Consider the following 15,454-nt stretch of genomic DNA (forward strand, 5'->3'; position numbering starts at 1 on the left):
ATGGGGTATTTGCTGGCCACACACAAGTATGTGTGCATATATGAGTTGAGAATAACTTGGCAGTTGTTTTTGTCTTGTATCAGATGAAGTGTTGTCCAATTTATTGTATGTCCCAATCAGGGGTGAAATTCAGCAGGTTCTGACAGGTTCGGGAGAACCGGTAGCAGAAATTTTGAGTAGTTCGGAGAACTGGCAAGTACCACCTCTGGCTGGCCCCTGGAGTGGGGTGGGAATGGGGATTTTGCAATATCCTTCCCCTGCCATGCCCACAGAACTGGTAATAAAAAAAATTGAATTTCATCACTGGCCCCAATACCTTGTTTACTCTTTAAAATATCACCAGATTCTTTCTTACTTTTCTGGATGGCCTCAGTTGTCTAAATTCTCAGTCTGCTATTTGAACTCCTTTTAGCTAAAAATAAATGGGGATGATTGAGCCTGAAACTTTGCACACAAAATGTTAATGGGGGCTGGTTCAACTAGCTGCTGCTTGAGTTCTGTCTCCATGTGCTGCTCATTGTCTCCATTTTGTTTTCTTTTTCCAATCTTTTTCCCCAGGGCCAGCTCATTAACTTTGAGAAGAGGCGCAAGGTAAATCAAAGGTAGAAGAACTGGAGGGATAAGGGTAGGAGCTAACATTTCCTAGTTTTGTGCTTAGCTCTGGGATGGGGAGGCATAATCCTGGTCACCGAGAGAATGGACATGGGTGCAATCTCAGCAACAATGTGACTCTGTCATATGCACCCCTCTTCTTCAGGAAGCAGCAATCCTCTCCTGCATCTGTCATCTGCAACAGTCCTGTCAGGGATACAATCTTTGCCTGAATCCATCCTTCCACTTGGCCTTCCACCACCAGCGGCAGCTTACTGAAGACCAGAGGTGGGAAGGGAGATTTCTGCTGGGGATGGACAGAAAATTGTTTGGTGGGCAAAAGCATTACACACCCCTAATGCTTGTATCACTCAGATTGCACCTCTGCTAAGTGATGTTTAAATGCAGCAATAATTGCAAATTTAAAGTGTACTCAAGACAGCTTATCACTTTTTTACATCAGAAAATAAAATCACTTTGCAGGGGGTTTATTGAAGACAAGGCAGAGAGAAGCAGTTTGTTTGTTTGTTTGTTTGTTTGTTTGGATTTATATGCCGCTCTTCTCCAAAAGGACTCAGGGCTGCGTACAACATTAAAAAACACACATCCCAAAAGTTTAAAAAAAATTAAATCCATATCCAAAAAAACAAACCGAATTTGAAAGACAATACATTTAAAATGAGTTAAAATTAACAGGCCAGGCCGGCTTGCTGGAAAAGCCAACTTTTTAGGGTGCATCGGAAGGACCGGAGGTCAGGGATTATGCGAAGCTCCGGGGGCAGCTCATTCCAGAGGGAAGGTGCTCCCACAGAGAAGGCTCTCTCCCTGGGGGTCACCAGCCGACACTGTCTGGCCGATTTGATTCCTTTCTTTGTGTGCTCTTTCCCTGCTTAAAAAAATTATCCAAATTGTTTTCTTCAAATATACTATTATTGAATCTTTACTGAATTAGTCCATGTCTAAGTGTAGTTTACCTATCTATATCTATATCCATCTATATCTCCATCCATCCATCCATCCATCCATCCATCCATCCATCCATCCATCTATCTATCTCTTATATGCTGCCCATATTACTCTGCAAAGTGATTGCACATTGCCAAGAAAAAGCAGAAGAGAAAAAGTCAGACTCTTTTATTTGGGGAAGAAGATATATATTTATGCTATTACACTTTAGTAGAATGTGAAATGGCATTAATGATGATATTTGCATTAACAGGCAGCAATCCTGTTTTGTTTCGTCATTGCAGTGTTCAGAAAATAATGAGAGATGTTGAAATTATTCTTTTGTTGCTAGTTTCACAAATTCATTATATTTGTAAAGTTCAGTCATTCGTCTCCTTTCCGGCTACCAGAGTAAGAGAGTGGTTGTCCACTACCAGGTTAGATGCAGCTCTTTTGCTTTTCAAAACGTAGGTCATTCTACAATCAAGGCAGGAGAAAGGAAGAAAGGAGGCTGTTGGCCCAGTTGTCCTTCCATATCTCCTTATTCCATTTTATTTTACTACAACTTGGAACATGCCAAATATGGTGTGAAACCAGCTTAGAGAAGCCCAGGTAGAGTCTTGGAGACAGACTAGCTCAGTTGCTGCTGCAGTCAACTGATGGCAAAAGTTCCCTCTTGGAATGGTAACACGCTGAAAGGGAGCTGTAGCAAAGACAGCAAAGGCATCTTACCCCCAAAAAGAGGCTCAGTCCCAGGTTAGCAATGGGAGCAGTAAATATTATACTGGTATTTTCCAGCTAAAGGATGGGTGAACAGTACTAAGCAGGGGTGAAGGACCCAACAAGAGCATGGGGCAGGGCAGAGAATCAGAAAGGATTCTGGGAATTGATGAGTAAACAAGACGTAAGGGGAGATATGGGACTTCAGGCCATAAACCCCAAAGTGCCATGTGTATCCTCAGTAGAAGATGTAGCTACATAATCTGTCTTCATTGTTCTCCTCCAGCTACTACATTTCTTGTATGATAGAGCCACCAGCTGACTCCTGTCCCAACTCACCAAAGCTGCATCACAGTCTGACCAAACGCTTCAGCTCGTAAGTTATCCCAGTAACTGGTGAGAGGAGATGTTCTTGTTTTTCCCGATCCTCTGCCCTTTCACCTGCCACCCCATCTTTCCCTCCATGCTCCAGATAAACACCCATCTACCCTGTGGGGCTTTTTTTGGGGGGGGTGGTTCTACAGTCCGCTTTTGTCATGCTGAGGGGAAGGGCAACCCAAACTGGGTTAATTTGGGTGTGGACAGATTAAGCCACAGTGCAATTATAAACCAACAAATTAAGCTGTTTAGTTCATTCTTTATTTGCCAGGTTTTCTGAAGCATTTGGCTGGCCATTATTAAAAATAGAGTACTAGGCTATTCAGAGGAGCAGGGCTGCACTTAAGGCTGATCTTATAAATATGGGGCACAATGTCACCCTCTTCATATACCATCAAATCCAGGTAATTTAGGCCTCTGGAAATTTGCAAGGCGTTCAGTCATAATCCCACAAATAATAGCTTCGCCCCATTGGCTCCTCAGCCATGTGTATTCACCAAAGGTCTGAATCTGCAGTTCCTCTCGTACTGAGCAGGATTACTAGTGCAACAACATCAGGTCATCTATCAATGATTTAGCACTGGGTTCCCCACGAATGTGCACTTTGCCTGGGCGAGAGGCGGCCCCCTTCCGGCCGTGCTCTGCTCCCGTGATGGATGGCTTTCCGCACCGAGCCTGGCAGCCTGGCGATCTGAGGCCCACTGAGGCTCCTCGGCACTGCAGTATCATTACATTTAGGGGGGATTCTGACTTAAAGGCATTCAGTTGGAGATTTGCAAGTGGTCTGGGCTTTCCAGATCATACAATTCTTATTTCAGATTAAAAGTATAAGACACTTTCCCTAGTATAATGTGAGAAGTCCTAGAACTCAGCTTTCTGCAAGTTAAATTTCTCTAAGTATTAAGTACAATTCAGAAGAGATGGTGCTTTCCTTAATTAAATTAAATTTCGTAAGTGAATTTTCAGATGAAATGGGCGGTTGCAGAATGAATATGCAGAATGATTGAATATTGAATATTTTAAATGTATAACTGTAGTAGCATTAGACGTTTAGGTACTCATGAGAAGATACATTCAGAAGTTTACTAATTTTGATTAGACCCTTTGAATAAGGAGGCACTGTAAGTGGATTTGCAAGCTGGTAAAGCTTTCCAAATGATCAATGAAATTATTTCTGAACCACATTCTATAAAGAGTGATGCAGGGTTGGTCTGAGAGTTAGAAAAATGATACTCAGAGCAAATGATGAAGTCATAAACCCAGTGATGAATTACACGCCAAAGAATAACTTTGACCTGAGCAGCTTCCAAAGTACAAAATCCACACACACACACCCCAGAGCTATACTGGTCACTCATATATGGGCTGCTCAGATACACATAGATGATTTGTGCTCCTGGGTTGAAACAGGGTTAGATCAGAGTAATATGAAGCGCTAAATAATAAGATGGATATGAGACTATGCTGGGATCCATTTAGTTTTATGCTAATGTGGAGAGAGATGAGGAATATGTGAAACTGCATGTTTCCCTTAACGCTCTGTTTGCCCCCCTTCTCTGCAGACTCCTCTTGAGCTCAGAACCATCTGCAACTCCTTCTGGGTCTGAAAAGACTGGAGTTATGCTATTGGGTTCCTCTAGTAGCCTTAACTCTGAAGATGGATCCAGTGTCCCTTGCTCCCCAACAGGGGTATCCCCTGGCGTCAAGGTGACATTTATTTTTATTTCTAAAACTGTCTTGGGATTCTTGCAAATCAGAAATGGACACTTATTCAATTGGTGGAACACAATCACCAATACAAGTGCCACAATTGGCTTTATAAGATCACTCTTTTAAAATTGCTAATTTTACTCTTTTGATGTTGGCAGTTGGACAAGGCTACTTTGGGAAATTATCATCATAAGTATTATCAAAAACAGAATTTAAATACCTGGCATTATCATGTTGTTGCCACAGAACAGACTAGAAGAAAATTTCAGCAACAGATGCATAACCTCTGATTCCAATGAATTAATTAAAATGAAGAAGCTGGAAAGTATTAATGAGGGGACCACATTTTTTTCCCTTGGGAGAACATTCTGGATGATGTTATCCCATAGACCTTGTGTCTGTAACAATATTACAAGGAATAACAGAACATGATATAGATCTGGACTACTGGTCTTAGACACAGCAAATAAGATTAAATGCAGGCATCATGAAGAAATTGGCCTAGAGACTAATAGAAGGAAATGGATGTTATTTTTGCTAATAAGTGCTGTAAAGGATAATAAAGTAACATGAACAACAATTGTTGAAGTTGATATTCCAATACAGAAACTACAGTGTACATTGTATCTCTATATTTTTACTTCTCTGTTCAAAAACAATGATAATGTTCTTCACTTCTATGGATTTGGTAACCCTTTTAAAGCTGGTGGCTTCCAAAAGTGTGAAAATATGATACTATCACTCTCAAAGTGGGGAAGGAGGGATGATGATTCAGATTTAGAGGTTGCATTATCGTGATCTTGATGCTATCCCTCCATTGATACAGCATTGGATTGCATTGGCCTTTTTGGCATTGCAGCAAGCTGTTGGCTCTTACTTAAGTTGGGGGGGGGGTCCACCTAGATCCTTCTCACAGGCACTACTGTTGAACCAGGTACTGGCTATTCTCTGGCACATTTGGTTTTTTCTGCCTAAATGCAAGATCTTAAGTCACTTGTTGAATACTTATTTCACAGCCTGCAGTTCCTTTCCCAAGAAAAAAACTAGCAACAAATCACTTATTTGTTAGAACAGAACAATTGATTGTGAGAAGTCACAACCTTCTTTGTGTCTGGTGAAGGTGCCAAATTAGCATGGCACCTTCAAGTAATGTACCTTCTATGTCAGGGCAGCAGATGATATCTTCTGAGTAGCCTCATTGGCTTCTCTGGGGCAAACCTGGAGTGGGGTAGGAGAGGGGCAGTAGTTCTTGAAAAAAGTACATAACACACTTTACATTTGTAAGCTCCCAAAAGTATAACATAGATTGAAATGTTAATTAATGTTTATTAAACCAGAAATAGAATTGTACATACAATATACATAACAGAACAAGATTAAAAAGTAACCTGAATAGGAAATCTCAGTTTATATTATTTTTAAATAAATTTAATCCCCGATTCATTATTTTTCTTATCAGTATGAACTATTGCCTCCTCCTCAGTTTCCTTCTCAACTTCACTTCTTCTTTGCTTCTGCTTTTCTTTGGCTTGGAGCCTGGTAGAAAACTTCATCTTAGCAACTAGTTCCTCAAAAACAAGCCCCCCTTCTCCCTCCCTGCCTGCCCTCCCATGCTTACTACTTTCCAAAAACATCAACCTTAAAGACAGCAGGAAACCAAGTCTTGTGTATGATCATGTGATGAGTGCTGGATAGCCATGCTCACTCTTTAGAGGAAACATTTCCTTTAATACTAATGTGTTTAATGTGACACAGTATAAGCTTCTTATGGAGTAGATACCATGGAAGCAAAGTCTATGCTATCCTCATTAAGCATGTGGGTGTTTGTGTAACCTAGGCTATCATTATATTTGTAACTCAAAATATTACTCATATCATTAGAACAAGGCTAAGCAGCAATGTTGTCCTTGAAACTTATATAGATTGCCAGGAAGGCTCAACAGTCAATCTACATGCCTGTTCATGTGTGCATATGCACACACATACTCTGCTTATATTTTCTCTCTCCCCTTTCTACCCAAGTCCAGTTCAAATAAGGTGGCTTGGTTGCTGAGGATTGAGTGCCTTTATTTTATTATTGATAACTGCCAATCATATTGATTGGCTGCCCATTGCAAAAAGTGAGTGGAGCTTGCATTTCTCCAAAGGTGGCATCTTTTGTGACTGAGAAGTAAATGTGCCCACTGGGTGGCAAGTATTCAAGTATTAGGTATCCATATCCTACTTCACTTAACAACATGGGTGTTTGCCATAATGGGCGAATAATTTCTCACTACTTTCTATATAGAACAGACAGGTTAAGTTTCTACCCAGAAAATTACATGGATGACAATCTGATACTGTGCTGGGAAATATTGGTCATTCACAAATACTATTTGGAAACTATTTAAATCTTCCTAGTCATTTTTTTACCAAATTAAAATTTTGCTAAATGGTGTGATCGATTAGTTCTCTAATTCCTACAATGGATTTAAATTATTTTTCACTGCCTAATTCAGAGGTATGTATGGATTCCTTAGCTCTCTTCTTTCCCATTCATTTCTCAATCTTGGCAATTTACAGGCCTGTAGACTTTAACTCCCAGAAACCCACAGCCAGCGTGGCTGTTGATGAGACCTTCAGGAGTTGAAGTCCGCACACCTGAAATAAGTGCCAAGGTTGAGAAACCTTGCTCTAGATACTCTGGTTCATTCACTTATTTTGTAAGAGTTATTCCTCACTTTCTCACTTCATAGCTTCCATGTACAGAAACTCTAAACCTGGGGAATTCCTGAAATTCCTGTTTTACTTTAGATTTTGATACTTGGCTCTCTGGTTAGGCTCTCAGAATACACCATTTGTTCCCCCAACATCACAGGTTATAGTTTGCATACACAAAAGTTTCTTGTGGCATATCAAAAATGGTAAAGTATGCAACTTTAAAAGCCATGATTTCACTTTTGGTCATTTTCCTCTGCTTAGGATCCACCTGTAACTCAGTGGAAAACCTGCCCTCTGCGTGATCAGCCTGTGCCACCTTCCATCTCTAAACAGGGAGAAACAGAATGTCGCATTGTCCGTGTCCATATGAACAATATCTGTGGAAATGGAAACCTTTATCGCAGCATTCTTGTAAGTTACCAAGAGAGGGCAGTATTGTGAAAGGGAAGCCACAAGTTCTGGATTGCAGGAAATATCTGGGGCAGGTTTAATAAGGACATGACTGGAAAGCATGCCAAAAGATTATGAATGATTAAAGTGATGAGGGTTCTCTGATTGCACCAGAAGGGTGAAGAGAATCAAGATTTCCCCACATTTAACAGCTTCTGTATATGGAAACTGTGAATTGAGAAAGTGAAGAATAAATCTCACGAAATAAGTGATCTAGAACAAAAAGGAACCAAAGCATCTAGAGCAAAGTTTCTCAACCTTGGAAGTTTTCAGGTGTGCAGACTTCAACTCCTGAAGTTCTCATCAACAACCATGCTGGCTGTGGGTTTCTGGGAGTTAAAGTCTACATGCCTGTAAATTGCCAAGATTGAGAAATGAACGGGGAAAGAAGAGAGCTAAGCAAATCCATACATACCTCTGAAACTTTTATGATGGTTCTACCTTGAGCATTTGGAAATATTTTTGTTGGATGAGAATAAGACTGGATTGGCTCCATCCTCTAGAATGATTTTTTTCCAATTTGATGTTTTTCAAATGTATTTAATACCTCTACACTTCTTACCTGCTATGAGTAAAGGCTGGAAATTATGGGAGCTGTCCTATGCAACTAGAGGACATTAGTTAAGAGAAGGTATTTCTGGAGATTTGCCAACATCGAATTTGAGGATTGTGGTGTATATGGAGATATAATTAGTGTATTTTTTATTTTTTCCAAAAGCAGACAGCATTTTTGGATAAGGGATCTACTTAATGCAATACACTAAAGAATGGGCAACTCAGAGCCCACAATGTCTCCACTGAGACCACTTTTCTATTTGGTCGGTAATATGTCATTTATATGGTTTCAGCCTTTAACAATGTTTTACACTGTGTTGTCACATAGCTGGGTCTATCAGATTCACCTGTAGTTACATATAAGTGGATGATTTCTCCCTACAGATCACTAGCCAGGATAAGACCACAGCTGTGATACAGCGGGCATTGCAGAAGCACAAACTGGAAGAGGACTCACCATGCAACTACCAACTTCTGCAACTTCTGGGGGATGGTCAAGGTAAGAATCACAGAATCCTAGAAGATATTTTAGCCGAGACAGCCGTACACTATCAAGCCAGTGGTGCAGCACATGATTGGCAGGATCAGCCATAAAGGACTCAGATGCCTATACACCAACTCAAAGTTTGGGGAACAAACAGGGAGTGTTTGAAATATTAATACATGAGGGCAAATATGATATACTTGCCACTACTGACACTTGGTAGGATGAAACTCACAACTGGAATGTACTGATGAAAGGATATAAACTGGACAAAGAAACAGATTAGAGGAGGTAGAACTGCATTATAACAATATAGAATAATAGAGTTGGAAGGGACCTTGGAGGTCTTCCTGCTCAGGCAGGAAACCCTATATCATTTCAGACAAATGTTGTCCAATCTCTTCTTTAAAACCTCCAGTGTTGGGGCATTCACAACTTCTAGAGGCAAGTCGTTCCACTGATTAATTGTTCTAACTGTCAGGAAATTTCTCCTTAGTTGTTCTTGCTTCTCTCCTTGATTAGTTTCCACCCATTGCTTCTTGTCTGGCCTTCAGGTGCTTTGGAGAATAGATTGACTCCCTCAACCTATTATTGCATTATACGTAAGAGATCACTACATCTCTACAGAAATGCTAAAACCAAGGATGGGTTAATATGAAAGGAAAAAAGAATGATATTGCCATAGGTATATACTACAGGCCAACCAACCAAGCAGAAGAAATAGACAACGTTTTTGCTAATCAGTTAACAAAAGTATGTAGGAAACACACCACAGTAGTAATGGGCCTTTAACTACCCTGACATCTACCCTGACAGAGGAGACAAACTCTACGTCAGGTGGGAGATGGAACAGGTTCCTGACCAACCTAGCTGTCAACTTTGTCATTCAAAAGGTACAGGAAAGAATTAGAGGGACAGCGATACAGGTATACAGTATACCAAATTCTTACTAATAAAGAACAAATGATACAGGGGATTGAAGTTGCAGGGGCTTTGGGCAAGAGTGACTATGTCACATTAGAGTTCAACGTAATGCAGACATAAGCAATAGAACATAATCGAAACAGTGTCTGAGACATAGACTGTATAAAACCAGTATAAAAAATAGAAAGAAGGACACATAATTAAAGCAGAATACCAGTAAATAGCCTGACTCTTGCAACAAATGTCAACAACAACAACAACAACAACAACAATGCTTTCAGCATATTAAAAAAACACGAAAAAGGTCAAAGAAACAATTGGTTCACTAATATGAGAAGATGGCAAGGAAATGACAGGCAGCAGGGAGAAAGCAGAGCTGCTTAATTCTTTCTATGCATCTGTCTTCACATACAAAAAGAAAAAAATAGTTTAAACTACTCAAAGGCAGAACAATAAAAGACAGACTAGGAATTCAAATCAAAATAGGCAAGAAAATGGTAAGAGTACATCTGTCCACTCTAGATGAGTTCAGATCACCAGTACCTGAAGGGTTATATTCCAGAGTCCTGAAGGAGCTGGCAAATGTGATCTTGGAACCATTGAATCATATCTTTCAAAGATCCTGGAGCACTAAGGAACTACCAGAGGACCAGAAAATAACTGATGTAATTCCCATCTTCAAAAATAAAGGTGTGGGGGGGGGGACAGATCCAGGAAACTATATATCAATCAGCCTGACATCAATACAGTACCTGGGAAGATAATCAACCAGCACATCTGCGAACACCTAGAAGCAAGCAAAGTTATAACCAGAAGCCAACGTGAGTTTGTCAAAAACAGATCATGCCAAACAAATCTTATTTCATTTTTTGACAAAATGGCTAAATTAGTGGACCAGCAAAATGTTGTGGACATAGTATACTTGGATTTCACTAAGACATTTGAAAAAGTAGACCACAATCTACTTATTGGTAAATATGGGTTAGACAGCATCACCACCAGATGGATTTGTAACCAGCTGACAAATCACACTCAATTTGTAGTCCTTGTTTATAAAGTTTTTTATTTTTTTCATTTTCATAACATATCATCACATGTATACTATTACATAGCCAACATCATATTGTATCATTAAATGTTTACATCGATTCATCTTACCATTAATTTCCAAAAACAATTATTGGCTCTTCTGCTCTCCATACACCGTTTTTGTATCTTATCCACCACTTTCTTCTCCCTTTCTCCTCCCCCTCCCTACCTCCTTTCTCCCCTCTGTCATCTTTCCCTTCTCTACTTCCCCTTCCTCTCTCCTTCTCCCCTCTCCCCTTTCCACTCCTCATTTCTCTCCTCTTCTTCCCCCCTTGCCCTCTCTCCTATCCCTCTCTTCTTCCCTCTCTCTCCTCTATTTCCCACTCTTCATCTCATCTATTTATGTTGATGGTATTTATAATTCCTTTTCAATATACATATTTAATTTTAACATGTATTCTCCTTTAAAAAAAGAATAGAACAAAAAAGTATACATATATAATCATTGTACTTTTAAACCCCCCCCCCAGCCTAATTTTGGCTGAGACCTGGTTCCAATTCCCAGCTATTCTCATTATCTTTATATAATTATATATCCTTACATGCCCCCAGTTAGTGATTCTGTCTTTAAATCTCAGTAGTTTCCCACTGTAAGTATATTTCATGTTTCCCTCTCCATTTTCCATATCTTAGATTAAATTACCCTTAATTGTCTATAAATGGCAATCCTCGCTGTTCAATGTTCATTACAATTCCCTTAGTCTATTATCTAGAATAACAGTGGTAAACATCTCACTTTATTCATCATCTTAAAAATACTATATATATATATCCATGTTCCATATATTTTAACCCATTTCTAGTTGTCCTTCTATTGTCATATTCAATCAATTTGCAACTCAGTTTAATTTTCATGCATAAAAGTGAATCACAAACCTCAGCTTTACAACCTCCCCATATCAGCTTCATATTTATCCATATTCCATATATTTTAACCTTTTTTTAGTTATCTTTCCATTATTATATTCAACCAGTTAGCAACTCCATTTTATTGTCATATTTAGGAATAAAACCCTTGTCTTAGCTTTATATTTTCCCATATAACAGTTTCTAGTTGTCTAATTTTTTCCTGGTAAGTCTTTTGTTCTACTTCTCTGTTCCTGTCTTCTCCATTTTCTTTGTTTCGACACATCCACTCTCTTGGGTTTCCCTATACCACTGCCAAGACCAATGGAGTTTTTTGTCTGCTTTTTATTTCCCTCCATTTCCACTCCTTCGTTGTCTTGCCCCCTTCTTCTTTGAATTCTTCTTTAGATATCTGCTTCTCTGGGTTCAGAATTCTATTTAGGCTTTATTTTAATGATTTATGCATATTTTTTTATAATTTTACATAGTTCTTCAAATTCCCAGTTTTTCATGGTCCAGTTCCAAAGTTACAGTTAGTTATACAGTACTTATTTCAGAGTTCTGATCCACCTTAAATTTATCTACTTCAGGTGCTGTAGGGAAGAGCAATGGGAGCCATTGCTAAGTTAAGATAAGGGTTTTATTCCTAAATATGACAATAAAATGGAGTTGCTAATTGGTTGAAAATAATAATGGAAATATAATTAAACAAAGTTTAAAATATATGGAATATTGATAAATATGATAATAATATGGGGAGGTTGTAAAGCAGAGGTTTGTGATTCACTTGTATACATGATAATTAAACTGAGTTGTGAATTGACTGAATATGACAATAGAAGGACAACTAAGCGTGGGTTAAAATATATTGATTTGTAGTCCTTAATGGAACCACATTTACGTGGAGGGAAGTAAGACACTGGATATCCCAAGGTTCTCTTTTAGCCCCAGTGTTCTTCAATATCTTCATAAACTATTTAGGTGATGGGATAGAAGGGGAACTCATGAAATTTGCAGAAAAAAAGCTGGCAGGAATAGCCAACACCCCAGAAGATAGCCTCAAGATCCAGAAGGATCTCAACTTGAATACTGGGCCCTATCTAACAAAATGAAATTCAGTAGTGAGGAATGTAAGGTTTTAAGCAAACGTATAGAAAATTAGATGTAAGTAAATTAAATTAATCAGATGTAATTAAATTATAGAAGATTAGATGAAACCTGGCTCAATAGCAATAACTGTAAGAGGGATCTTGAAGTCCTAATGGACAATCACTTAAATATGACAGTGTGCTGCAGTGGCCAAAAAAGCCAACACACTCTTAGGCTACATTAACAGAGGAATAGAATCAAGATCACGTGAAGTGTTAGTACCATTTTATAATGTCTTGATAAGACCACACTTGGAATACTGCATCCAGTTTTGATCACCACAACATTAAAAAGATGTTGAGACTCTGGAAAGGGTGCAGAGAACAGCAACAAAGATTAGGGGGCTAGAGGCTAAAACATATGAAGATTGGTTGCAGGAATTGGGTTTGTCTAGTTTAGTGAAAAGAAGGATTAAGGGTGACGTGATAACAGTGTTTCAATATTTGAGAGGCTGCCACAAAGAAGAGGTGGTCAACCTATTTTCTAAAGTACCAGACAAGAAGCAATGGATAGAAACTAATCAAGAAGAGAAGCAACCTGGAACTAAGGAGAAATTTCCTGACTAGTGAGAACAGTCAACCAATGGAACAGTTTGCCTTCAGAAGTTGTGGGAGTTCCATCACTGGAGGCTTTTAAAAAGAAACTGGATAGCTATCTATCTGAAATGCTATAGGGTCTCCTGCTTGAGCAGAGGGTTGGACTAGAAGACCTCCAAGGTCCCTTCCAACTCTGTTATTCTGTTAAGATAGAAGGAGGGGAGATGCTGCTAATCTTGCTCACTCATTCTTTCTGTGTTTTGTTCTTTTTCTCCCCTGAAGAGTTGCTGATTCCTGAAAGTGCAAATGTTTTCTATGCCATGAATCCTGCTGGACCCCATGACTTCTTCCTGCTCCAGAAAAAGGGACTCACCAGTGAACCACACTTGAGGATAAAGTCTGGGAGCAAAGCTGCTCTTTGCCACATTCCCTCTCTCAAAGATTTTGACACCAGTTCCCTTCCTGCCAGTTCATGCTTCATATTTTCACATAGTGCACCAAATAGCCCAGTTTCCCTTTCTCCACCACCCCCTGCTGAGGATCCACACTTTAGAACATGTCTTTCAACATACCCTTTTCCAGCTCCTTCCTCCTGGTTCCTGGAAAATCAGTCAGCAATGGCCACACCTGATTCTTCTCCTCCCTGTCTGTCTCTTCCTCAACATCCACTTCCCTTGGAAACCAGGAGCCCAGTTCCCCCTCGTGTTGTGCAGACATTGCTGGCACCTCCTTCTGTGCCACAATCACTTTCTTATGCCTCCAAGAGGACATCATTTTGTTCAAAGTCCCCAACCTCTCCTCTAGAAATCCAGAGTAATCAAGAGTTGAACAGCATAGGAACAGATCTTCAAAGCCAGAGAGACCTTGTCTGATTATAATCCTTCTGTAACACATGCAAGAGGCTAAGGAACCGAAGAACCCACGAAAGATTGTAATTATTCTGAATTGGTCATCTTGGGATCCTGCTTTGTTCACTCAGATTCCTCCTGGGAGATCTACAGCCATACGTCTCAAAGGTCATCAATTCCAAAAAGCAGCTTTTGCCATCTGTGGTTCCAAGGAGCAATTTGAGAAGTCCCCAAATGATAGTGCCTGGTTGCTTCAAAAAACTGAGCTAGTCTTTGGTTTTAAGGGAAGGTAATGTTTACATAGTCATGATCTCCAAAATGTAATAGTGTAGTCCAGGGCAGACCTGTGTAGATAGATGCTCTGTGATAGTGCTATCTATGCTATGTGAAAGCATAAATTTTTTACATGATTCTGTAATATTTCCCATTTTTGTTGCTTGAAGAACTAGCATGTGGAGTCCACACAATATATCCCAGCTTTGCTGCAGAGACCCACCAAATCCCAAACACAGTGGTAGGCAGGTATGACAAGCTTCAATAAACCTGTGCTGCACCCTTTAAGCCTTCTTCCTTCCTGCTCTCCAGATATTCCAGTTACTGTAAGAATGTACGCATGTTTCATACAGCAGTACAAATCTTTTTTAAATTAATCAAGATTCTCTGAATGCCAGAATATCCAGAAAATGCCAAAAAAAATTATTTAGTGCTGCTTGCTCAATTCTATCAGTTACCAGTAATGGGGTTGGAATAACTTTATGAACAAGATGCATGAGGCAGCTAACATAAGAACCAAACAGTAGTACATAAAAGTCCTAAGGCAAGCCTGCCCAACTCCCTTGAGGCTTTGAAGATACTGCCCACTCCCCCAAAGCTGTAATTCAATCATTTAACCCATTCCCTGATTCAGGGGAAAAATGGATTACCTGTAGGCCTGAAAACAATAAAAGCTAGGACTTCATTCTTGCTGTCTTAAACTGAGAATGTGTCAGGTCCAGAAACCAAGACATGGGCACGGGGGTCCTTCTTTATTGTTCCACACAAGAAAGGATCTTGCCAAACTAAAGCATTCTACTATTTACATCAGCATATACTATGAGAACTAATAGGGGAGGAACTGTTGTCACCCTCTTTCTCTCACACAAAATAGATGGACTGAGCTGCCTCATTTCTCTGAAATGCACCCCCTCCCCTCCTGGGAATCCAGCCTTCTACATTCCATCACAGTGGAGAAGCACAATTTGGAGACACCCCCCCCCCCCCAAAGGTTCACCTGTTACTTTGCCAAGGATAGCCTTGAGTGTAAGGGTGATCATGGCCAAAGCAGGGACATTAACATATCCTGGCCAAAGCAGGGACATTAACATATCATACATAGCTGCTAGATTCTTCCCCTTTGTTGATGTTTGAGACTTTAGCACTTGAAATACATGTTGCTCTGTGGTCTAGGGAGAGTTTCCCTTTCCCACAATTTATCTGGCAGGCCCTGCTTTGTCTGTTCTTGCTACTCTACTCACTTCCTATAGCAAAAG

General features: G+C 39.8%; 1 protein-coding gene across 3 annotated transcripts in view; it reads left to right on the forward strand.

Moving 5' to 3' along the window:
- Window positions 1-14,486, forward strand: part of RGL3 (ral guanine nucleotide dissociation stimulator like 3) — a 39,480-nt gene extending 24,994 nt beyond the window's left edge. For 2 of the 3 annotated variants that reach the window (XM_081934234.1, XM_081934236.1), the window contains 7 exons: window positions 559-591; window positions 758-879; window positions 2,543-2,632; window positions 4,197-4,341; window positions 7,306-7,455; window positions 8,434-8,548; window positions 13,360-14,486. In XM_081934234.1, the coding sequence (XP_081790360.1) occupies window positions 559-591; window positions 758-879; window positions 2,543-2,632; window positions 4,197-4,341; window positions 7,306-7,455; window positions 8,434-8,548; window positions 13,360-13,949 (1,245 nt within the window). In that variant the 3' untranslated portion in view covers window positions 13,950-14,486. The remainder of the gene's footprint in view (window positions 1-558; window positions 592-757; window positions 880-2,542; window positions 2,633-4,196; window positions 4,342-7,305; window positions 7,456-8,433; window positions 8,549-13,359) is intronic. The other variant, XM_081934235.1, reaches the window with a different exon arrangement.
- Window positions 14,487-15,454: the final 968 nt, after the last annotated feature.

Source organism: Natrix helvetica (assembly GCF_964273705.1).
Source record: "Natrix helvetica genome assembly, chromosome: 1".
Lineage (NCBI taxonomy): Eukaryota > Metazoa > Chordata > Lepidosauria > Squamata > Natricidae > Natrix > Natrix helvetica.